The 27,203-nt window shown below is 39.7% G+C and overlaps 1 protein-coding gene across 1 annotated transcript; it reads left to right on the plus strand.

Moving 5' to 3' along the window:
- The first annotated feature begins 10,877 nt into the window (after window positions 1-10,877).
- On the plus strand, window positions 10,878-11,807 carry LOC101524441 (olfactory receptor 8A1). Its single transcript, XM_004597711.4, has one exon. It carries the CDS (start codon window positions 10,878-10,880, stop codon window positions 11,805-11,807), a length of 930 nt encoding a protein of 309 aa, XP_004597768.3.
- Window positions 11,808-27,203: the final 15,396 nt, after the last annotated feature.

Consider the following 27,203-nt stretch of genomic DNA (forward strand, 5'->3'; position numbering starts at 1 on the left):
ATTTTTTTAAATCTTTCATTCTTCTCCATGCTCAACTCCCTCCAAACCAATTTACAAATAGCCAATTTGAAGAAAGTCATCACTAATACTCAAATTGTAAAATGATTAATTTGCTCAATTTAGTTATATTTTAAGGGATTTTTATAAGTAGTAGATGCTTGATTTATAAAAACTAGAAAGTATAAATTTATATCATAAAACCCATATTAAATTTCTACAACTCATAGTTCTATTTAAACGTATACTGCACTGTACATTAATCAATATATTTAAGTAACAGAGTAGTGCTTTCTAAGGAAATTAGGTCATATTGTCAATGTGATTTAAAATTTTTAAATTTTAAAATGTTAACTCTCCCACATATATACATGAAAGCAAGCATCATTTCTAACGGGCCTGGGCTTTCCTTGGGAGCATCATATTTAAATCTGTCAGTTCTTAATCATCAGAAATTTTGTGTGTCTGACTATTCACAGCGTCAGGCTGAAAGAAATAGGCACTTTTTAGGAATATAATTTATTTTATTGGGATAAATTCTTAGAAGTACCACTGTCTTTGTATTGCTGCTGAATTTTATTTTTTAAGGGTTGTCAATATTTATTTCTATAAGTAATAAATAAGTGTATCTGTTACCATACCTAGCCAGTTATATTATGAACCATACATCTCAGCTCAATTTGGTTCTGAAAACCGCATGTAACTTCTAAGATTACATTTATTTAATTACTAGTGTTGTTGGATTTTGAGTGTTTTTAATTATCTATTTGTTTTTATTGATGTAAATACAATAAATGATTAAGCACAATAAATGATGCATCTGTTGTACATAAACCTTTTCCATCAGCACATGATAAAAGCCATTTATGCATCTTTACTCCTTTGAGCTCAAACGCTGGCTTGCTATTTAACACTATTGCTTAACAGATTTTCATATTGAGTCGTACAATATGTAATCTTTTCTAACTAGTATATTTTGCACAGTACAACAGTTAAGACATTCATCCACAATATTATGTGAACCATAGTGTATTGCTTTTTATTGCTGGTAGTATTTCATCGCATGCATACACCCACAAACTTATTCATCTATTCACTTGTTGGTGGATAATTGAATTGATTGTTTTTGATTTGCACTTTTTAAAGATGCATTTGTTTTATTTATGTGAAAGTCAGAATGATAGAGAAGGTTACAGAGTGTGGCCTACCTTCCAAAGAGCAGCAATGGCCAGGTGGCACTCCTCCAGCCTCCCTCATGGATGGCAGGGACAAGCATTTGGACTTCCTTCCTGATGCCCCACGTGCATCAGCAGGGAGTTGGATCGGAAGCAGAGCAACCAGCGCTGTAACTGGTGCTCCCATAGAGATGTCGGCATTACAGAGAGCAGCTTATCTCACTGCACTTGAAAAAGTTACAAAATAGTTTGACAAAACGGTTTGCATCAATATTGACAGAATTTTATTTCAAATCCTTTATTAATATGCATTGTCTGTACATGTTTTGAGGTGCAGCACATTTCAGTGCATTTGCAAGACAAAGCCAATCCAGCCAGGCAAGCAGTTTCACTATCGTTCTCATTCTTCTGCAGCTGGAGACCACTGCCCGTGTCCTCCAGTTCCTCATCGCCACAAAACCTGACCGTGGCCTCTAGTGACCTCACTATCGTGCAGAGCATGTTACTTCTATCTGTGTTTTCATACCTGTCCAACCTCCTGTGTTTATTCCCACTATTATTGCGAACCTATAGTAATCACTACTCTACATTCAAAGAAGCTATTCTTGAACTTACATGTATAAAAGAATGACAGCGGGCCCACCAGGATGGCTCAATTGGCTAATTCTTCACTTCCAAGACCTGGCATCCCAAGTGGGTGCTCCACTTCCCATTCAGCTCCTTGTTCATGGCCTAAGAAAGCACTGGAGGATAGCACAAAGCCTTGGGACCCTGTACCCACGTGGGAACCAAAAGAAGTTCCTGGCTCTTGGCTTTAAACACGCTTGGTTCCAACTGTCGTGGCCATTTAGGTGAAAACAGGCAGCTGGATCTTTCTGTCTCTCCTTCTCTCTGCAAATCTACCTTTCCAACAAGAATAAATGAAAATCTTTTAAAAATAAAAAAACATAGTGTATATCTTTGCTTGTTTATTTCATTCAACATAATGATCTCCATTTCCATCCATTTAATTGCAAATATCAGGAATTAATTTTTTATGTTTTAATACTATTCCATGTTCTTCATGTGCTATATATATCGCATTAGATATATATACTATTCCATTTTATATATCACACTATATATTATATAAATACTATTCCATTATATATAAGTATATCACATGTTCTTCATCCAATCATCTCTCAGTGGTGTTTTTAATTGTCCTGGGTTTTTTGTTAATTAATTGTGAGAGAGTTCATTATATTTAAAAATTTTTGACAAATATACATTAAATCTATTCTCACAATCTGTGTCTTACTTTTTCATTTCCTTAATGGTATATTTAAACAGATTTTTTTTAATTTTAAATGCAATTATTGCTTTTTCTTTGATAGTTAATATTTTGCATAGTCAAGTATCAATTAGTGTGCACCATATACTTTTTCTTTAAGAAATGTTTAAATTTCTTTTCACTCTGTTATTTTTATAAAGCTGTTTTTATGATATTTGAATATGAAAATATATAAACATTTACAAGCACAGAAAACAGTATTGAAATTTCATGTGTAAACTCCCAGATCCAACATGAGTCAATTTTGCACGTTCAACATCTTTTCCAAAGATTTTCCGTGTTTTAACAATATCTGTTCCTAATCACATTAATCACCATTTTTTATGTTTCTGCTGCAGTTTTTACCTCTGAAACTACTAACCGCTGTATATGTTCCATTCTTTTCATCATTTTCACATTTTTCTTCAACTGCTTTGAGGGACATAAAAATGTATAAAGCCTTTTCCTAATATCAATAAATCTGTTCTATCAGTTTTTCTAAGATTTTGGATGTACTTTCCTACTTATTTGAATGTTTATTTATTTTTGACAGAATGCTAGATATTACGGTTTGCTAAATGAAATTTATTTCTTTTAAATTTTTGTAACGTTGGGGAGAGTCAGTTAAGCAGCTTTTGGAGGACCTTAATTATTTCCAAATTTATTTTAATGCTTATGGAATACTAGTCAGCTATTAAAAAACACAAAATGCAGTTCTTTGTGGCCAAATGGGCCAAACTGGAAACCATAATGCTAAGGGAAATGAGCCAATCCCAAAAGGTCAGATACCACATGTTTGCCTTAATTTAAGAGGATATGATGTTATGTAAAACATGTTATTTTATGTATATTATGTTATATGTTGTGTATAAACTAAAACTGAATTGACAATGAGGTGATCACAGAAGATGGTTAAGAAATTGCAATTGTTTTTAACATACTGGTTACTCAATACTGTAACTATTAGTTACACAACGAAGTTAATTGTTGCTGAGGGTACATTGGAGCCTTTAATTGATCGGGTTGATAATCTGATGGTTCTGCCCTCAGACCGGACAGGGTCTCCCCAGGAAGCTGAGGAACTAGATTGGACTATAAGATGTTGGACTCTATGTTTAGTTTATGCTTGCAAAGAGGGACTCTCAACTGTACTTGATCAGTGGATATGCAACAAGGTGGAATATTTCACATGGGGGGAGGGCAGGGGGAGGGGTGGGGTGATTCCCAGTTCCAACGAAACTGTATCACATAGAACAATGCAATCAATGAATAAAAAAAAATAACAAGTATAGTTTCCAGTCTTGGAATAAGTTAATTCTTATACTAAGACATGAAATTGGCAGGCTTACTGAGAGATGCTGTAGTTGTCTATAGAAACACTCCCACTGACTTGGAATAAGCATGTCACAGACCTGCGAGAGCTGTGGAACTTACACTTTCAGCTTCAAATTCCAGCCAATTGTTCTTTGCCCAGCTTCTTAGAAATTAACCTTTTTTGTAAAGTTTTTTTCCCCATTGGAAATGCAGATACACAGAGAGGAGGAGATATAGAGAGGAAGATCTTCTGACTGATGGTCCACTCCCCAAGTGGCCACAAGACCAGAGCTGAGCCAATCTGAAGCCAGGAGCCTGGAGCCTCTTCTGGGTCTCCCATGTGGGTACAAGGTTCCAAGGCTTTGAACTATCCTCTACCGCTTTTCCAGACCACAAGCAGGGAGCTGGATGGGAAATGAGGCTGCCAGGGTTAGAACCAGTGCCTATATGGGATCCCGGCACATCCAAGGCGAGGACTTTAACTGCTACGCTACTGCACCAAGCCCAGAGATTAATCTTATTCATGCACAGCTTGGACAAAAACACAGCAGATCTATACAAACTTCTATAGCTTTTTTTCTGAGTTTCATCCACATATTTCTCCATATGTTCCCAAACATCCAGTATCACAAATATCTGTCCATCATCTCAATGTAGCAAAAACGCTGTGCTTTGCTTGCATTGCCCTTGCTTGGTTTACAATACAGACATTACCTGTAGACAAAATCACTGCCAAAAAGACTGTGTTGGCTGCCTTCATCATTACTTTTCTTCAGTATCTTAAAAGTTTTGGTATGTTTGTTTTACCAAGTTTAATTATTTCCATAGGATACTAAGTACTTTAGCATTTTATTTAGATGGCAAAAACTAAGAAATCATCACTCTTTATCTGGACTTTTGTGGATTTTTCCCAAAGCACATGACAGAAGAAAAAGATAGTTAGTTAGGTAATATATAGTAATATATTATATATATATACACATATTCAAAAGAAAATCTACCTAGAACAAAGCAGTTATTTAGTAAATGCTAGTTACTAATATCTCAAATGTTCCATTTGTAAAAATATTTGAAACATACTCAAAATACTAACAAAATATGTTCTTTATTATTGTTCCTATTAAAAGCATGTTCTTGGGCCCGGCTGCGTGGCCTAGCGGCTAAAGTCCTCGCCTTGAAAGCCCCGGGATCCCATATGGGCGCCGGTTCTAATCCCGGCAGCTCCACTTCCCATCCAGCTTCCTGCTTGTGGCCTGGGAAAGCAGTCGAGGACGGCCCAATGCATTGGGACCCTGCACCCGCGTGGGAGACCTGGAAGAGGTTCCTGGTTCCCGGTTTCGGATCGGAGCGCACCGGCCCGTTGCGGCTCACTTGGGGAGTGAATCATCGGACGGAAGATCTTCCTCTCTGTCTCTCCTCCTCTCTGTATATCCGGCTTTCCAATAATAACAAATCTTTAAAAAAAAAAAAAGCATGTTCTTTTCACAGCTATACAAATACATCCTACTTACGTATGTATTCCTCAAACTACTCTCCTCCTCCTCTTCTTAATAATAATAATGATAAAATATGAATATTTTAGAGTATTTTGAGATTCTTTTGCCATGTTTTTTTAGTTTTCCCAGCTGCTCCCATTAAAAACTTGGAACAATCAGGGAATAATTGCAAGTATATGACAATTGCAACTAAAATAGGTCTGCGGTATTCCCCTTTAACGCCAACATAAGCAAGTGGGAACAAGTCATCAAGATCTACCATGCAGCTACCGATATCTGTGCTTGATCACAGAATACAGATGTACACCACAGCTGGTAACCCTGAAAAACTCAAAATGCCTTCAGGGATTCTCTGTAAATCCCCATAGGTTAATCTTGAAACAGAACTTAAAACTGGAGATGTATATGTTTTGCTAGAAGACACATTTAGATGGAACCATGGAAATGTTTGAAGGGGCTGCAGCTGTGTGGGCACTATGAACACTCAAAATAAACCAACCAACGCTCCCTACAAGAATAAAGTGCTAGAAATAAAATACAAATGAAGTAGGACAGGAAAAGCAAAGAAAACAGGGAGAAAGCCTTGATTAAAGCACAAAGAGGACAAACCCAGGTGAGCTCAGGAAGTAAGGTGCTGTATTTTTTTAACACTCCTTCGGGGCAACAAAAGATGTGTTACAGAGGTGAAGCTGGAAAACACAAAAGTGAAGGTAAAGTGGACAACAGAAAATAACCAAACCGATATTCTGTTAAATACTGTGGTAAGAAAAAGTACTTTGTACAGAAATTGTGAAGTAAGCCACAGAAATGCTACTACTGTAATCTTACTTCAAAGTGAGATAAAAACACGTTAAGAGAAAGACTACACATTAAAACCATGAATTAGTAGACATCATAAAATAAGCACTGTAACTCAGAAAAGTATTAAAACTAAAAGAGAATAATAATTTCAAAAAGCAAGGCCTAAGTAGGAGTAACAAAGTGTAAATAAGCCCTATAGACAGCACTCTAGAAAACATGATGGAGAAAAAGAGGCAAAAAAAAGAGATCTGTTTGACGCAGAATGGGGGCCTCAACAGAGACATCCCAACGAAGAAGCAAGAATAATAAAAACCATATGTCAAAAAGATACTTTCTAACGTTAAAAAAATACTTTGAAGCATATTGAGAAGAAATGCCACAGCTAAGAAAGAAAGCTAAAAAAACTCACAATGAACATTAAAACTTTGGTAAGATTATTCGATTTCTAACAACAGAAACTTGTTTAAAAGGAGAATACCATAGACATAAATTTTTGAATTCTCTTTGAAAAGACTTAGAAACAACATCTAACAGCATCAGTGAGTCTTGTCACCTAATTTGAACTCTTAAAATAACATTTCCATAATAAAAGAAATCAAATTTCTTAGAAGAATGGTTGATCGCAAACCTGAAGAAAGAAACTTCTGAGTTGAGTTCAGAATATCTTACTGTATGATGTAGGAAGATACATTATATAGGAAGGATATCAGAGACGTTAAGCAGTGTCTCCAAATGATCAGAGGCACATGCTGAGGTAAATGTCACAGAACAAAATGGAAAAGTTTGGTCAACAAAGAGCTAATAATAACTACCGTGTATTGAAACACATAAAATAAATTTAAGTTGACAAATTTAGAATGCCACTAATGAAAGATAACTGATCACTTTTAAAGACCCATAGAAAATCACATTACTGTTACGAAAATTGCAAAATCAAAGCGATATGATTTTTATCTCATGAATGGTGGTGAATACATGGTCCTATGCAACTGACAAACTTGCATAAAATAAATACACATACAAATGAGCATTCATAAAACTCTGGAAACCTGCATGAGACCAGTGGATGATGCCAATGTCAACATTCTGAGTGTTATAGCATTCTGCAGACTGTTACCATTTGGAGTAACTTAGTAGGGCTATCACGTGGGTTCTCCCTACATTGAATCTACAACTGTCTTCAAAGAAAAAGTTAATGACAAAATCTCATTACCAATACATTCATACATGATATGCATACATATTGAATAAAATTTTTCTTGTGAACAAACTTCTTAGTGAGCATATATTAACAATTAATCATCTTCTCATCTTCCTCAGTATGTAGTATACAGGCTAACAAATTCAGCCTTCCTTACAAACTTGATATTTCTTACTGAAACTATAGTTCAAATGCTGGGATTTGTCTTTTGTACACACTGATGAATCACTGGTAACTGATGATGATGGTTGGTGATGGTACTAAGCCAACTGTGTTAATGATGGGGTTGATGATGGAGCTGTTGGTGATACGATATCCTGATACTTGCCTGTCTTTACAAGTTTACCCATCAGTAAAATTACTGTACCAATACAAGGAAAATTAATACATCTGGGAAGGCAAAAATGATTCACAGAACAGGTATAAACCAAGATTCTAATTGCTTCTTTAATTTGGGCCTCTGCCTCTGGAGTGACTGCATCCCAGGAGATGCTCTGCTTTAGCATATATAAATAAGAACCCAGCCTCACTAACTTGGTGAACCATTGTCTCATGGCTTTTTGCCTCAATAAGATATAAGTCTACATGTTTCTCTCACTTTCTGATTGTTGAAGCCAAGGCATCCCTACTGCTTTCAAGGCAAAGCATTCAACTTTCCCACAGCAAAAATTTTTTTATAGATTTATTGATTTATATTGGAAAGGCAGATATACAGAGAGGAGGAGAGACAGAGAGGAAGATCTTCTGTCCGATGATTCACTCCCCAAGTGGCTGCAATGGCTGGAGCTGACCTGATCCGAAGCCAGGAGCCAGGAGCTTCTTCTGGGTCTCCCGTGCCAGTGCAGGGTCCCAAGGCTTTGGGTCATTCTCAACTGCTTTCCCAGACTGCAAGCAGGGAACTGGATGGGAAATGAGGCTGACCGGATTAGAACCAGTGCCCATATAGGATCCCGACGCGTTCAAGACAAGGACGTTAGCCGCTAAGCCAAGGCACCGGGCCCAGCTAAGGTATTTAATTACAGATTTAAAACGATGAATAAGGAAAAAATACTTCTTTTACTTTTATCTCTAGGAGCTTTTTCTCCCACTCTGTGCTATCCTCATTGGAAACAATCCTGAACCTATAAAGATTCTTTAACACAAGAATCAATATTTCCAATAGCTTCTTGTTTTCCTGTATAATATTGTTATGTTACAGAGGAAAGACATCAGCCAATTGCTCTCTAGGATTCTCCTCTAATAAGAGAGTGAATTTGTACTGCAATGTAAATATACCAAGTGAACAGGATCCAAATTGCTTGCCTCATAGAGCACTCTGATCTGGGGAACAATTGTTCAAGTTGGATGTTCAATCCTTTTTGTCATATTTAAAGACAGATGCTTGATAAAGATGTGTAATATTCTTTTAATATATTTGATCTACAGATTTTTCTTCTTTGTACTAAAAGCAAGCAACATCCGAAAATCTTAGCTATATTTAATACCACTAACTTATAAATCTAAATACCTTGCAATCAGTAATTTACCTATAAAGCTTACAATGCAATGAGAATTTTCTTTCATTCACACTAAATCCTTGGGATTATAAGAATTGTTTGAATATTCGACAATGATAAATATTGCAGTTAGAATAATTACTTTTGCTGTAAGAATGAATTGAGATTCGGTATTTCAAAATGTTACTTTAAATGGAGGTTTAAAATATACATAAATATTTATAGACAGAAATTTACGTATTCACAGAAAAACTACAGAAAGGTATTTACCACCAGCACTCCATGAATCAAGCAAAGTTTTTTTTTTAATTTTCCTCATTTGTGTTTCTATTTTATTATGTTGCAGGTGTTTTTTCTTTAAAATTACAGGAAGTACACTTGAAAATAACAGTGATATCTATCCTCCATCTATGATACTCAAATAAATTCCATCTACATTACTTAAATAAGTTAAGTCTACTAAATAATATCACTGTGCTATTCAAAGATAAAATGCAACAGAAAATTATAGTTTAGCAGAGACAGACAGACTGGTGGTTAAGAGTCCTAAGATTTAGATCTGGCTCTGCCTCTGACTAGCTGGATTACTTTGTGTAGCTTATTTAAATCTTTGGACTTCAATATCTTACGAAATGAAGAAAAAAAGAATAGTAGTACATCCTCTTTCATGTGTTATGCATAAATTAGATACCAAGGCATGTTTCAGCCACACATTGTTAGCAACTGTTGGAGTAGATTGCAAACCTACATGTCTGAGCAAAGACAGATATTCACAAGCAGAGACAAGATGTAAGACTGATTTCACAGTGACCAATACTAAGCAGGTTCTAACAAGTCACTTATTAGTTGGTGCATCAGTTATCTCAGTACAAAAATGGAAATAAAAGTACCACTGTCAACACTCCTGTCTGTATCCCTAAAAATTTAATTATGTAAAAAAACTAACCTTCAAAGAAAGTGTGGGAACTATTAGGTAAGAATTAACGAAGGAAACAAAGTAGTGAGAACTTGTTTTTAGCTTAATAAATTCATTCAATAAATGAGAATGACTGCATGTAGTAATGCTAATTCATGGTTCCCAGGCACATGTCTGTCATTTGAATACTTTGTCATTGCGATCTAATAGTGTCATGGTTTGATATCACGATCAAAAAATAATAATTATTATACACACATATGTAATGAGCGCTGACTAAGGAAAATACGAATTTACAGTAATTCAGGCTATAACAGAGATTAACTTAATCATGGCTTCTGCAAGTAAAGCCCAGGCCTGGGCATTTTGCAAGTGTACCAAGTTGTTATAATACCCAGCCAATATGATGAGCCACTGTCTAGGACCTTGGATTCAGACTAAGCAAAAAACTAAAAATTAGATCTAATGAAAATTTGTACAAAGACTTTACAATACGCATCATCCCATCTTACTTTCACAATCACTTTTGAAATCCATCTCACCAATTTTTTCATCATTCAGAAATTGACTTGTTACTCCATAGTACATCTTATAACCACCATATAACCTGATGTGACATCACTGTGGGATAGAAAGTCATGTTTGCGATTGACAGCTATTTAGAATTGCAGAAAAATTGAATCAAACACTTATCCCCAATTACAAACTATGAAATACACTATATTTTATGCATAGGGTGCCACTTTGAAAACTGGTGTGCATGAGCATCACGGAGGAGATGGGCTGAGCCCATCCCAAGGGCTCGCGAGTGAAGTACAGGCTCAATGTGGGCTTGCACACTGAATCCCTAATGACTTCAAGGTGATGCTGATGCAGCCAATCAGCAACTGTACTCTCAGAATTACAGATATACACAGTATGAGGTGCAGGAAAGCAGTAAATTTACTTACACCAATTTGACTCCTTGTACTCTCATCATCACTATGCTTGAAACCAAAGACAAGGGTCTTCCTTTGAGGCAACAGTAGAAAGAGCCATAAAAAAAAAAAGGATACCTAGCTGATAGCAAGGATTCACTGAGGGTTCACACCATTGTCCCCAAGCAGTCCAAGATCAGAATTTCAAATAACTCTTTTCCCAATCCCCACAGGCTTGCCACCTAGAAGAGAATGGCTACAGGAAATCACTCTACAGTGACAGAGTTTATTCTCGGGGGATTAACAAACAGACAAGCTCTCCAGCTGCCCCTCTTCCTCCTCTTCCTAGCTATCTACTTGGTCACTGTGGTGGGCAACCTGGGCATGATCACCCTGATTCGTCTCAACTCACAGCTTCACACCCCCATGTACTACTTCCTCAGCAATCTGTCCCTTGTGGATCTCTGCTACTCCTCTGTCATTACACCCAAGATGCTGGTGAACTTTGTGTCACAGAAGAACATCATCTCCTATGCTGGGTGCATGTCTCAGCTCTACTTCTTCCTTGTTTTTGTCATTGCTGAGTGCTACATGCTCACAGTGATGGCCTATGACCGCTATGTCGCCATCTGCCAGCCCTTGCTTTATACCGTCATCATGTCTCGTCCTGTGTGTTCCTTGCTGGTGGTTACAGTCTACATCATGGGGTTCATTGGTTCAACCATAGAGACCGGGCTCATGATAAGCCTGTCTTATTGTGAAGTTCTCATCAGTCACTACTTCTGTGATATCCTCCCTCTCATGAAGCTCTCCTGCTCTAGTACCTACGATGTTGAGATGACAGTCTTCTCTCTGGCTGGATTCAATATCATAGTCACCAGCATCACAGTCCTTGTTTCCTACGCCTTCATCCTGTCCAGCATCCTCCACATCAGCACCACACAGGGCAGGTCCAAAGCCTTCAACACCTGCAGCTCCCACCTGGCAGCTGTGGGGCTATTCTACGGGTCAACCGCTTTCATGTACTTAAAACCATCCACAGCCAGCTCCCTGGCCCAGGAGAATGTGGCCTCTGTGTTCTACACCACAGTGATCCCCATGCTGAACCCCCTGATCTACAGCCTCAGGAATAAGGAGGTGAAGGCTGCCCTGCAGAAAATACTGGGGAGGAAACCGTACTGATGTGAATGAGCATTGTTTCTCTGTCTCACTTTGCAAATACACTCCAGGGGAAGTCCTAGGAATGCTGACCATGGGTGGAAACCAGGCACTTCTCAAATGGGTGGGTGAGTGGCTTCTCTCCTTGAGTCTGTCTGCTTACCTTACTCTTTCATTTGGAAACCATTTTCTCTAACCAGAGTCTTTCAGTAGTGCTTTACTATCTTAGTTGTAATGTAAAATAAATGTTAAACATTCAGTATGAATTCTAAGAGTCACTCATAGTTTCAATACCTTCTGTTTATGGATTTTGATGGGCTTTTCTGTTTCATTTCTTCAGAACACTTTTTTCTCATTAAATTCTTTTTTTTTGAGATTTTGCAGAACTTCATGCATTTTAGGATAATCAAAACAGACTTATAACTCTAACAAGCTATATATTAACAGTTGAAGAGTAGAATAGTCTTAGGTGGGTGCACAGAGAAATCTCCAATAATTTAGCAAGTGAGGAATAACTGGACTGTGCATCCTACCTAGTGAGGTCTAGGAAAAGCCAAGTCAGGAAGCTGACCAGTAAGGTACAGGCTGAGCAGTTATAGGCCAGCTGACTTTTTCCTGTCTGGTCAAAGCTTTATATATTAGTCTCTCTCTATCTGAACTAAACTTGGGGCTCCTGAGAGACCCTGATGGTCAGTGCAAGAGAGGATGGGGAGCCAAAGTTGGAACTAAGTAAGAACCAGAGAAAGCTCCTTTCCTGTGTCCAGAAGGAAATTTACAATTCTATCTCTGAGGACCACCCAGTGCTCCTGCCTGCTGTTTCAACGTCATTAGAGGAGGGTTCTGGGCTGCTTCAATCCCATGTGGGAGATCTGATAGAAAATGGCTGACCTCAGAGTTTTTGGCCTATGAGGGCACTCAAACTCCCTGTGATCTTCTTGGCAGTTGGGATATGGTCCTTGGGGCCTATACTGACAATCCTTGATGAGGTATACACTGCTTCTGTGGAGAAAGCACCTGGGAGGCTTCCAGGTGTCTCCGGGACTAGGATACAGACCTCTTATCCTCCTGTTCTGCTCTGGGGTCCCCTCATGCTCTGTGCATATGACCTCCTATTAAGAGGCCGTAGGGATTGCTCTTGGATCCTACTGTATGTCTCTATTGTCTTTGCTAATATCTAATACAGTTTTTTTATTAATTATTATGCATTATGTGCTAATACAGTTTTGAATCTGTTATCTAAAAGTCACCTGTTGCAATCTCAACAGATTATACTTAACATCTTCCTCACACACTCTAAGAAAGTGGAAGATTTCTCTGCCCTCCTGTTCTATTGTGGAATATAGGTTACAAAAGTATAATAGATTGAGAGAATGTATCCTAACAGCATGTATAATAAACTACAACAACAACAACAATGAAAAAGACATAAGTGTCAACAGAAAAAAATCATTAAGATACTTGGAACATCCAACTTTCAGGAAAGAAAACCTACTACTAAAGAAACTACTGAATATGTGAAGAGGTGCTCAGATTACTAAATACAGAAGTGCAAATTAAAACAGTGACATAAATTCTTACATCTGAAAGATTGGGAAAAGAATGCAAGAAGGTGCTGAGCATTAGTGAGGAGGCAGGGATTTGGAATCCTGCGTGCACTGCAACTGTTATGGAAAGTGCAAGGTTTTACTTCAGAAAAACAAGCCCATGCAACTGCAGGACCAATTCCACCCCTTCCTCTCAGGCCCTTAGGGGAGACATTCACTATACCATTATTTTTAATGATGAAAAATTAGAGATAAAAGTGGAAAAGTAAATAGGTTGTTGAGGAAAAGATTAAAAACTCCTGTCATGCAAGAGGGCAGACTAAGGATGCCTGGCACTCTTCCCTCCACCAGAACGGACCAAGTGCAGGAAACACTAGGACTGTTTTACTACAGTGTTTAGGCAGACCACAGGAGTGCGGTGGGAATGAAGGCATGATACTGCTGAGCAAAGGGATACCCTGATGATTTGTGATGAAGGGAACTAAGCCCACAGTATTTACTGTCCCATGCCAGGAGATCAGCTCTGAACCAAGAGCCGTGCAAAGGACAAATAGGAGACCCTCTGGCCATCCTAGCTCATGTCATAACCCCTGAGGCATTTGCTGGTGGAGATGCCTAAAACTCTCAATTTTCAAAGTTCCAGATCACCTAACTGAGTTGCTGTCCTGGAGAAAGGGCCCAGTCTTCCCTGTGCTCTCCACAACCCATCCTGAGGTTCTGCCCACCTTGGGCCCTACGGAGCAGCCAAGCCACTACCCCAAGCAGTTGTACTAACCCAGTCCTGTGAACCAGTGTAATGTCCCAACCTAACTCACACTGCCTGGAAGAGAACTGGCAATCCATTCTGAATAAATCAGGCCCCATGGGTGCTGCACATCAGTTGAGACTGTCTTTCTGTCTGCTGTCTGCTCAACCCATCTACCCTGAGACCTGGAAGCAGTCATATGACCAACTCTATCCACAGCTGATCCAAGATACCCCACCCACCCAAAAAGCAGCAAGATGACCTGTTTACATAAACTCAGCCAACAGAGGGTCTGGGAAACCCTTCCCATATACTCTCATGGCCAGGAAGCAGATGGGCAACCCTCCTTGAGAAAGTCAGTTCAGGGTCCATAAGAAGTGGCTCTGTCTTCAGACCAGAGAGGGTATACCTAAGAAGCCGTTGAACTTGACTGGACAATAAGATGCTGGACTCTATGTTTGGTATATGCTCGCAATGGGGGAATCTCAACTGAACTACTTGAACTGTGGTTATGTAACAAGGTGGAGGAATCCACCATGGTGGGAGGGTTTGGGGAGGGGTGGGGAGAACCCAAGTACCTATGAAACTGTGTCACATAATACAATGTAATTAATGAATTAAAAATAATAAATAATTTTTTCTAAAAAGTTACTCTTATATGCTTCAGACACTGATCACTGCCCCATATAGTCCCACTGATGTGCCATGGCCCCTATACCATCCTCAGACACTGACTGGCACTCCTACCTGTTAGAAGGAACACCTCTCCCCACACGTTCCTTAGAAACCGATGGGTGCCACATTTTTTCTTTGGTTCACCAACCATGCGTGGGTCTAGCTGAGAAGCCCTACTCCCATATGACAAATGAAAAATGATGAGTACTGTTGACCCACTTTGAGAGCACCACACCTGAAACCAACAGTGAAACTGCACTGCCTACGAAGGCTGCATCCCAGCTGGCAGAAAAATCCCATAACCTCTGCCTTCCAGGCCATTAAAATTTGCAGGCCCTGTAGACTTTGACATCTGCTAAAGAAGCTAAATAAACACTTTACTACAGTAACTACTTGAAGCTTCGGGCAACACAGCCCATACAACTGACATGCTAGGACACATCACTAGGAAAAATTTTTACTATGGAAGCTGCCCCATAAAATTGGCAAAGGCAGGCCAGCACTGGGGTGCAATGTGTTAAGCTGCTTGCCATGGCTAGCAGCCCTTACTAGAACGTAAATTGGAGACCCAGCTCTTCTGTTTCTCATCAGCTGCCTGCTAATTTGCCTGGGAAGGCCACAGAAGATGGTCCCGAGTACTTGGGCCCCTGACATCCACATGGAAGACCTGGATGGAGTTTCATGCTCCCGATTTCAGCTTTCACTCATTCCAACATTTGTGACTATTTAAGGAGTAACTAAATGGATGGAAGGTATTTCTACCTCTGTCCCTCTTTCTCTCCCTCTCCTTCTTTGCCATTCTGCTTTTAAAATACATATATTAAAATGAAAGTAAAGTGGTTAAGGAAGCAACTGAGAGACCAGATACACATCAATTCAGGCACACAGCAAATGTAACAAGAATGTAACAGGTTGCTGTAAATGAACATTGTAACTCTCTAGCAACAGATTCCAAAAAGGAAATTGATCATTGATTAGTTGAAACAATCATCTTAAGGAAACTTAATAAAATTAAGAAGGTAATTCATAACACAAATAAGGAATTCAGTAGAGACACGGGAAAAAAAGCACATTAAGATTGGAGTTAAAGACTGATCCATCAATATGGGTGGAATGATTACATCAGAGAGAAATATGTTGAAACAGCTACAAAAACCAAGGTGGTTTATCATCGTTAGCTTGCCTCTGTGAAAACAAGTTAAGGAAGTCCCACATTAGAAGCTAAAGGATGATAACTACCACCATGAAGACCTGTGAAAATACAAAACTCCCCTGTGGAATACATACACAAAAGAGAAAGAGAATCAAGTTTAACAAAACAAAAAAGTGCCAAATCAGAAAAATCAAGAGACAAAGAGAATAAGGGATACATATTACCAAAGAAGAAATGAGGAGTGAACCAACAGATGAAATACCTCTTGCTCTGTGTCTTCTCCCATTGTTTCTGTAACTCTGACTTTCAAATAAATAGATCTTTTTAGAAATGTGCTATATCCAAAAATAAGTGTGTAAGCATATGAGGGTATTTGTGTGTATGTGTACTATTGATTAAATGAGCCTCTCATTTACAAAACCTTTCATCCAACAGCTACAGAGTACACCTTCTTTTCAAGATGTAACATTCTCCAGGGTAGACTATATATTAGAACATAAAGTCATATACAAAAATTTTAATGAAATCATAGCATTTTCTTTCCCGATCACCATGGAATGCAAATAGAAATTAACAACAAAAGAGACTTTAGAAACTGTACAAATACAGGGAAATCAAAAACATTCTCTAACAACCAATGAATCAAGGATGAAGGCAACAGAGTGAAAAGCTCCTTGAAGCAAACGAAAATGAAGACATTATAGCAAACCCATGGGACAAAACAAAATCAGTGTTAAAAAATAAACTTGGAGCAATGAGTGCCCACATTAAAAGAGAAAATGAAAAAAAACATAATGATGCAACTCAAGGAACTAGAAAAGAAAATCAAAATTAGTAGAAGAAAAAAACAAAGCAAAAATCAGATCAGGAGAAAAAAGAAGAACTAGAGAATAAAAAACTAGAAAACACAAGGTCAAACATTGTGGCAGAGTCAGTTAAGCCATACTTGGGATGCTCCCAAAGTGCTTGGCTCAAAGCCTGGCTACCATATGCTTTTGATCCAGCCTCCTGCTAACATGTCTGGGACACAGTGGACGACATTTTCAGTATCTATGTATATATACCTAAATATATATGAGTCCCTACCACCCACTTGGAAGACCCAGATGGAGTTTTCTGATGTCTGACTTCAGCCTGGCCTCATCCCTGTGAAACAATGGAAACAATGGATACAAAATTTCTCTCTCTCTCTCTCTCCCTCCCTCCCTCCCTTCCTCCTCTCTTATCTCTGCCTTTAAAAAAAATAAAAATTTTATTAAAAGCTGCAGTGCGTGCAGCCACTCAAGTCAGAACTGCTTTTGCTGCCAAGAACTTTTTTAAATAACAAATGCTGATTGGAGATGTGAAGAAAGGCTTTCTTTACACTGTTGGTGAGAATAAAAATGAGTATAGTCAAAGAATTTGTCATTTTCACTGTAGTCTTTCATATCCTGGGATAAACCGATTCCTGAGTATTTTTGAAGCTAGTACTAACGACACTGCTTCTATGCTTATTTTTCAGCAAGTTCATTTTTGTTGTATTAAAGTACTACAGATTTTTATATTTTGCTCATACACCCTGCAACTTTGCTGAATCTTCAGGATTTTCAGTGCATAGAATCATACTGCCTGCAAGCACAATTTGACTTCCCCATTACTATTTATACACCTTTTATTTATTTTTTGTAATATATCATGGCTGAGACTTCCAAGACACTAGTGGGTATCTATTTCTATATCCTAGAAGAAATGCTTTCGGTTTTCATGCATTCAGTGTGATGTTTGCTCTGAATTTGTTATTCATAGCTTTTATTGGGTTGAGACAGGAACCTTCCATGCTTAAGTTCTTTAGAATTTTAGTCAGGAATATATGTCGAATGTTGTCACTTTTTCTGTAACTTTTGAAATTGTCTTATATATAATTTTGTCCTTCAATTTTTAATGTGATGTTAAATTTATTGGTTTATGGGTGCTGAACCATCTTCACATCCCTGGATAAATTGATCTTTTGTGAGAATTTTTCATCTATGCTTATCATGGACATATGTTGTGCCCTGGCCTTAGTGTCTGGGTAATACTGGCCTTGTACAATGGGTTTGACATGGTCTCTCTGTCTCAATATTTTGTAATAGTTGTGAAAAGTTTTTGTTAGTTCTTCTTGAAAAGTTTGGCAGGACTTACCAGGGAAGTCATGAGTCTGGGTCTTTCTTTCTTAGCAGATTTTTATTACTGACTTAATCTCACTGCTGTTACTGGTCTATCCAAGTTTTCCAAATCCTCCTGATTCAATTTTAGTAGCTTCAGTGTCTCCATAGATTTATCCGTATCTTCTGAATTTCCCAACTTATTGCTGTGCCTTGTACTCTTGTCTGTGGTGTCATTTAAAGCACCAACTTTTTTATCCCTGAGTTTAAGTTGTTTCTCTTTTTTTCTTGTCTAGTGTAGGTGACGTTTTATCTTTTGTAAACAACTTTTCTTCTGAGTGATTTTTTTCTGGTATGAGTACAGCTATTCCATTTACTGCAGGGTGCTATCTTCATGCAGTATCTTTTCCCATCCTTTCATTTTCCATCTGTCTTCCTGGTGAAGTGAGTTTTTTTTTTAACCACCATATCACCTAGTATTCTTTATTTATCCATCTACTCTAATATTTTAACTGAAACATTTGTTTATTTATACACAAATATATGTATTTGTATTTATATGCTTATAAATACAAATTTATTTATTTATTTATTTACATACTTCAAATGGAGTATTTATTTCATTTACATTACCTGTAGTAAATACCTGAGTATTTAGTTCATTACCTGCAAGCAACGAGTTGAATCTGAATTGTTACAATTTCTTCTGTTTCTACTAGCTTTTGTTATTTTCCTAGTGGGTTTCATAATTTTACATGTTTTCATGATAGTAATTAATCTGTTTCTGTATATAGAATTTTCTGGAGCATTTTTTCTCTTTTAATATTTATTTATTTGTTATATTGTTTCCTGATACAGTTCCATAGGCTCTGGGATTCCTGCCCCCTCTTTCCCAAATTCCCTCCCCATACTGATTTCTCCAATATTATTACAATAATATACAATAATATGGTCTTTCATAAATAGTCATAAGTCCATCATTCTGCTATTTAAGCATACCCGGACATTGTAGATATAAAGAGTCCATCATCCCAATGTCAAGATACATTAAACACTTTCACTGGGAGTTCATCCTTGATTCGGAAATAGAGATGCTTACCTCATTGTATCTTCACATCTGGATATGATAGTCCCTATTACACAGTTACTATGTATCCCTTTAAATGAAAATCCATAAAACAAAGTCAACAACAGGAAGAAAAATAGAAAATTCAAAATGCCATGAAGCTAAGTACCATACTATTGAATGATCCATGTGTCACTGAAGAAATGATGAAGAAAACCAAAAACCTTCTTGAAGCAAAGGTTGCTGTATGACCTGTGTGCTGCTGAGACTTAATAAGCAGAAAAACTGAAAATAAAATCAAAACCCATAAGGTAAAGCAAAAAAGGTATTGAAAGGGATATTGACAACATCAGGTGCTTCCAAGCTATCAGACTATCTCAAATAAATAATCTAGTAATGCATCTTAAGGGCTTATTTAAAAAGAAAAAATGAACAGAAAGCCAAAAATGATTAAAATCACAGTGAAAATAAATGGAATTAAAACTAAAAAACCTCAAATTGCAATAAGAGCGATTTTTTTAAGATAAACAGAACAAACTTTTAGCCAGACTAGCAAAAAAAGCAAAAGGGAAAGACCAAGTAAAATCAGAGGTGAAAAAAAAACATCCTAACAAATTAGTAAAGTGGTCTCTTCTTGCTGAATTGTTGCTTTGATCATTATGTGGAGTCCTTCTTCATCTCTTTTAATATTTCTCAGGTCAAAATCCATATTATCTGATACAAAAATGACTACACCAGCCTGTTTTTACTTTCCATTATCCTGGAATATCTTTTCTTCCATCTTCTCACTTTCAGGTTCCACATCTTTGTTGGTGAGATGTATTGGCACTGTCATTTCAGCAATGGGTTGTTTGTTTTGATTTAGTCTTCTTTTTTTGTTTTATTGGGATGTTTTCCATGTTTGTCTTTGGTTTTGGTAGTGCTATTCCTTTTCTCTATCAATAGAACGTCTTTACATATCACTTGTAGAGCGGGTCAGAAAGTGGCAAATTCTTTGAGCTTCTCTTTACTATGGAAGAATTTTCTTTTCAAAGACGAAAGAAAGCTTTGCTGGGTAAGTTATTCCTAGCTGACAACTTTTCCTTTTAGAATCTGGAATATGTTGCTCCATTCTCTTCCGGCATGTAGAATTTCCTGTGAGAGGTCAGCTCTAAGTTTGACTTTGGTTCCTCTATAAGGTAACCGATTTTTTTCACATGCATATTTAAGGATATTTTCCTTGTATTGAACTGAAGAGAACTTGATTATCACGTGTCATAATGAAGATCGGTTTTGGTCAACCTGTTGGGAGTTCCGTGCTCCTCCTGTATTCTGTTTTCCAATCCTTTCTCCAGATTAAGGAATTTTTCCTTTATTAATGTGTTGAATACATTTTGAAACCAAGATTCTCTTTATATGCCTGCTGGAGCTGCTCAGCCTTTTAATCATGTCCCTTAATTCTTGAATACTTCACTTAACTTGACTCAGTTCCATTTTCAGCTTTATGATTGTTTCCTTATTGTTGAGGGAAATGTCTTCCAATTCTGAGATTCTTTCTTCTACCTCACTCTTTACATTATTATGACTTTCCACGGAATTTTTAATTTATTCCTTTGTGTCCTTCATGTCTAGTAATTCAGCTTGATTATGTGTCAGTACTGCTGTTTTCCTGTGTCACATATTCCATAAATTTCTTGAACTCTTTTATGTGCTTCTCATTGTTGATAGGAAGCTTTATAACAAGTTTTTTTAATTCCTTATCCCCCATTTCCTTCATGTCTTCCTCAGTTGATTGTGAGGTTGGCAAAGGCTTTTGCTACTTTGTAGGGGAAGCATCAGTAATATTCATTGTGCCTCTGTCTCTTCTTTCTCTCTTGGTCACTGTACTTTTGGTTGTCAGATTCTTCTCCTTAGGGCCAGTTTCTAAGCTGTGTTGCCCACTGGTCTACAGGTCTATTTTGCTGATTGCATTCAGTACCTGGTTTTTCATTTTCAGTCACTTGTGCCACTCCCTCCAGCGAGTTTCAGGTCCGGACTCTTCTGCTAGGCTTCCACCATGGTCTCCATAGAGCCAGATCCTGGATCACCATTCTCCATCCCCTGTGATCCCATGCTATGCCACAACATTACCTACACACCCTTTCTCCCACTCCCAGTTTGAGCAGTGCCCAGGATTAGGGAGATACCAGCTGTCCTAAATTACTGGATTGTCAGTGGTGCTGGTCTTACAGGAACCTGCTGGCCATAGGTTTGAAGGCCACCCAGACTCGTTTGGGGTGGAATCCATAGGATGCCAAATCAGTACCGTTTTCTCTGTGGGACCAGTGCAATGTGCTAAGCCAGAAATGAATTTACTGCTGGCTTAGTTCATGTGCAGCTCGCTGTTGTCCCTCCAACCCCACAGCCTTTTCCCCAGTACACAAATAGCACTTGATGTGGCACTGATGAGTGTATCTGAGTCATGAAATCCACCCTGTTCCTGCTCTACCAGCTTAGGCTGTGCCACTCTGCTTCTGCTCATAGTCAAATCAAGCAAATCAGCAGGCTGGGCCGTTCCATGCCTGGGTTCACATCTCCTGGACTCCCAGTGTACTCCTCTTCCCACATGGTCACTGGTGGAGCTCCAATCACCAATTTTCGATTGCCACTGGGGTATCTGGTCACTGCAGCATTGCTCTGCTGTCTCTGCTGCTTCCCCGTGTCCACTGGTCTCCAGATGTGTCTCTGCCACTGGCCTGAATCAAGTGACGCAGATGAGGGAATGAATGCAGAATCCTGCCAATCTTCACTTGAGTTGAAGATAAGCCGAGGGCGGGTCGCCATGGTGGGTTACAAAGCTAAGCATGCACCTGCGGTGCTGGTATCCCATATCAGTGCCTGCGGTGTCCTGGCTGCTCCCCTTCTGATCCAGTCCCCTGTTTGTAGTCTGGGAAAGCAGCAGAAAGTGGTCCAAGCGCATGGGCTCCAGCACCCATGTGGGAGACCCAGAAAAAGCTCCTGGCTTCAGATCAGCTCAGCCCCAGCTATTCCAGCCATCTGGGGAGTGAGCTAGCAAATGGAAAATCTCTGTGTGTGTCTCTCCTTCTTTCTGTAAATCTACCTTTCAAATAAAAGTAAATAAATCTTGAACAAAAAGAAAAAAAGAAACAAAAACTTCAGGGTATACCCACTGATAATGGCAAAGAACTGAGTATAAGAATTTGCTATTTCAATTCTCTAATGAAAATTATATGTGCAGTTTCAAAAAAATGGTGTTACTCTATTTAAATATGAAGGTGGTTTTTCATTTACATGAAGTTGCAAAAATGGAAACGATCTGCAAAGACAATTCAATTGCAGCTGTAGGGAGCAATATGGGAACAAAAAAAAAAAGTTTAATTGTTCAAGTTCACATTTTGAGGAATGGACCTGTTTTCTAAGGATCCTCTGGCTATTTCCTGGGTGCTGACGGTAAGAAATGTCTTTCAGTGATAATGTCACACTAATCCTCTCCTTAAACCTGTTTTCTCAGTTTGTAAAATAGGCGGAAATATGGTATGGAATTAATACACCTTGATTGGCTACACATTAGTATTTATTGCCTTCTGTGTCAGAGTTAAATGCCAAACAAATAAATAGTGACTGTTGTTACTATGTGGATCCTCCCACACTTAATCTGGTGTTTTTTGACAAGGGCATATATGGTTAGCTCCTTTGGGTTGTGTAATATACTTTTGTTTTCCCAATGTGAAAAGTGATAGGTTTTTATTTATGAAGGCATAACAAAAGATGAGATCAACAATGATTTTAATTGTGTTTTCCCACAAAGGGATAGGTGAATTTGACATAGAACTCAGTGTTTCAAATATCATGAAAACTATGAATGCTCTACCCCGAGACACCACAGAACTTGCTACATGCTGAGTCTGAGTGTATTTTCAAGACAAGAAAAACCAGAGCTGCATGAGCACAACTCAAAATTAGCTATCTTACTTATAATTTACTTAAATTGTTATAACTTTTTAGTTCCAAAAATTTTTTTAAATTAATTTATTTCCATAACAATTCCAAAAAAGGAAAAAAACTCCTTTTCTTAGACCTACCTACAGGTTACCATGTCAACATACCCAGTGAGGGCTTAACTGGAATCAAAAATTGCAGTACTGATTAGGGAAACAAATAGGCCTACATTGAAGATCTATGAGCCATAACAAAACACCACCTATGTATTTAAACCTTACAAATAAAGCTAGCAAAGCATTAAGTATTCTCCTTATTGCCAACTATGCTTTTAAGGCAAGCAAGAAGGTTGGGATATAATTTGGAAATTTCAGAATTTTAAGAGCTCTGCCTGGCTCCCAGCATCCTGCCCACCATGACATTCAAGCTCTCCCCTTTCTGTCCCAGCCAACAGTACACACATTTGTACACCCTCATGCCCATTGTACTCATTGCAAACAGCCCCTCCTTTTTCCATTCCAGGTCATTCCCTTGATCTAGGTGTGAACTGCCAGCAGTATAGTCTGCCTTTAGGACACCACCCTGGTAAGAAGCTTCCAGCATAATCAGCAGGAACTGTGATATTCCCAGTGCTACAAAAGAGCTCATAATGTTACAGTATCCCCGCACCTGCCCCCATATGTGTGGATCAGGTCTGGGGACAGACCAGGCTGGGTCAATTCACAGCACCCACTGACAGACGTGAGTGCTGTTAGGATGGAGTGCAGAACAGGGCAGGTTGGGCCATGTCACCAGCTAGCTTTTATTAGGGCTGAGTCTGGGGACTGGCGGGCTGGGCTGGGCTGGTCTAGGCTGCAGCTCCTGCCAGCATAAGCCTGGAATGGAGTCAGACCAGGCCAAGCCAGGTTACATCACCCACTGGTGAATGCTTAGGTGAGACAAGCCATGCTAGTCTGAGCCACAGCACACATGAGATCTGGGGTTGGGGGATGGACTGGACCAGCCTGATGCACACGCCAGCTTGTGTGGCAGCCGGGCTGGGGTTGGGTCTGGTGGAGGTTATTGGGGTTGCTCCAACTAGGCTGCAGTTCCCACTGATGTGCATGAGAGCCAAGTGTGGTGGGGAGAGTTGGGCTGAGGAATAGCATTTGTCGGTTCATATATGAGAATGGCCTGGGGACAGAACTGACCAGACGACCACAACCACCAGCCTGTGTGTATGTAGGCTGATATGGGTGATGGACTAAGCTGGACTCCACATTGGCTGGCACACACCGGAGTCAGATCTAGGGTCACCTCTGGTAAGGTTTTTTGGGGGATCCCCTCAACTGGATCACTGGACTCAAAACTCCAATCATCAGGAAAATCACAGGATCTGTGGTCTGACTGAGGAGTGCATGTGTTAAAACTGGGTCTCCTCAGTTACTGAGGCCTGTGTCGTGGACAGCATGCTCAGATACACATGGGAGACATGACAACTAGTTTATTGAGGCCTACCAGGGAATATCCAGTACCACGGAGGGCAGAACAAATTCAACAGCTCTCCCAACCAAGCTTTGACAGTGAGTATCTAGGCAAATAGAGACTCTAGGGTAGACTATGCCAGCCAAGGGACTTTGGAAGGAGTTCCTCAACCTTGGAGGAATAAAATAGCATCTCAGAACTATCGAAACCACCATCGGGGACCCTGGCATGACATCGGGTGGCCGGCCCCATACCCTGGTCCTGATGTGGTCGGGAGCTTCCCTCTCTCCCCACTTCCCCAGATTCAGGAAGAAAAACAGAGATTGGAGGCAATTGTCTCATCCACTTCCCCCCACTCCTCAACCCTCCCACCCTAAGCAATGGTCCACATGGACATGCATCCCTTTCAATTATGTAAACATCATCAAAAATAAAATAAATTATTATTTTTAAGATTTATTCATTTTATTACAGCCAGATATACACAGAGGAGGAGAGACAGAGAGGAAGATCTTCCGTCCAATGTTTCACTCCCCAAGTGAGCCGCAACGGGCTGGTGCGCGCCGATCCGAAGCCGGGAACCAGGAACCTCTTCCGGGTCTCCCACGCGGGTGCAGGGTCCCAATGCATTGGGCCGTCCTCGACTGCTTTCCCAGGCCACAAGCAGGGAGCTGGATGGGATGTGGAGCTGCCGGGATTAGAACCGGCGCCCATATGGGATCCCGGGGCTTTCAAGGCGAGGACTTTAGCCGCTAGGCCACGCCACCGGGCCCAAAATAAATTATTATTTTTAAAAAGAAAAAGGCTTTTCAATGTTCATGATCAGATTTTTTTTTAAAAAGTCCCTCATTAAAGCACATGTACAAATCATGGGTATACAATAGTAAACTGACCTATTGCATGGTGAGATTGTAGGAGAAGAAGAGATATTGTTGTGAAGGAGGAAAAAAACAGAGATGAAACCGCAGAAATGTGTGTTAAATGAAGTCAGGGACCAGTGCCGGTGCAGGAGTATGTGCCAATTCTCAGAGGTCGAGAGCCTGGGTATTCACACATGACGGACACCCAGGAGGGATGAAGGATCACAAGCCGTGTGAGCTCCCAGTGCCCTCACAAATCCACCGCCCCGGGGGTGGGACCTGAACCGCTGCTCTGGAAAGAACCTGCCCTGCCAGGGAGCTGGTGAGAGTGACCTCTGCCCTGGCCCTGCATGGGACTGAGAGCTTGAGGCGGGCAGTCTGGAAAATGCTCTCTGTTGAGAACCCAAGCCACACCCACACTCACTGGCAATTCACACTCTCCCGAGAAGAGTCACACCAACAATGTGTGACAGAGAAGCCTTACCTGTTACTACTTGCAACGAATTGAAACCATGCAGTGCTCCACAGCAAGTGAGGGCTGTACGGAAGCACCCACTGGGGAGGCTGAGTGACTGGGATAAAGAGACTTGAAGCACAAACAGCTGCAATTGACACTTTCTTCCCAGCGTCAGAACCTCCACCTCCAGCAAGAGAACCTGCGCTAGCTCCAGTCCTAGCTGCAATAACTTCCCTGGGAACCTAGGAAACTCAGACACTCGCTCTGCCGAATTCCGACAGGGACAGCGGAACTTTCAGCCGCAGCGCAGCAGGTGCCGCTGCTGCGCAGGAGTTCCCTCCTGAGCAAACAGGACGGAGACGCGAGTTCATTCCCCCTCCTTGACTGACCAGAGAAGGATGACAACTCCTGGGAGGTACCCGTGTGTGCTGTGGGCTCGGTGGGACCAGTGCTGGTGGCCAGCACAGCTTGACCCAGTACATTCTTTACTTAGGCCCTGAGCCCTAGCTGAGGCTCCTGGCTTCCCTGAAATCTAATGATTCTAAGCCTGTGAATTATTTCACATCTTTCCATTTAACTCTCCTTCTGCAGGAATATACCAGGTTAAGCTTTTCACAGAAAAGCACCATCATGAACTCAGCCAGATGGAGCGCCGAGAAGCCAGCGAGTGTGGGAGCAGTGGTACCAGGCTGTGTGGGGCTCTCTAGGCACAATGGCTGGCTGGTCCTAAACCTCTCTACCACCTTCTGGAAAATAGCCCCTCTCTCGCTCCACACAATACTCCTACTGTACTTTAGGTTTGCTTTGTCCTGCCAGATTTTGCTGGGTTGTTAAGCAAAGGGAAAAAGGTATACAGTTACAGTAGATTATAAAAAGTATTATTCTTTTTAAAGATTTGTTTATTTGTTTGTTTGTTTATGAGAGAGATCTTCTATCCACATGTTCACTCCTCAAATGACCAGCAACAGTTGGGGCTAAGTCAAAGCCAGAAGCCAGGAACTTCATCCAGGTCTCTGAACATTGACATTGGGGCCCAAGGAGTCATCTTCCACTGCTTTCTCAGGAGCATTAACAGGATGTTGGATCAGAAGTGGAGCAGTTGGGCTTTGAACCAGCATTTAAATGGGATGTTGACGCCACAGACAGAAGCTTAACTCAGTGCACCACAGTGCTAGCCACAAGACACAGTCTTAAAATGATAATGTTCCTTTTAGCTCAGCTGTTTGCCTTTACTGGTCAGAAACTGGATCTGCTTCTGGGAATTCAAGAATAATTTGGAGACAAATATATATATAATATGTATGCCATGTATAAAGCCACCAAAGAAGGTACAATAGCTTATGTTTTCCTTTACAATGTAGTTATATTTGAGACCTAAAGAGGAATCCTGGCACAGTACCATGGCTTATCGAGTA

Source organism: Ochotona princeps, chromosome 4 (assembly GCF_030435755.1).
Source record: "Ochotona princeps isolate mOchPri1 chromosome 4, mOchPri1.hap1, whole genome shotgun sequence".
In the NCBI taxonomy this organism is placed as follows: Eukaryota; Metazoa; Chordata; class Mammalia; order Lagomorpha; family Ochotonidae; genus Ochotona; species Ochotona princeps.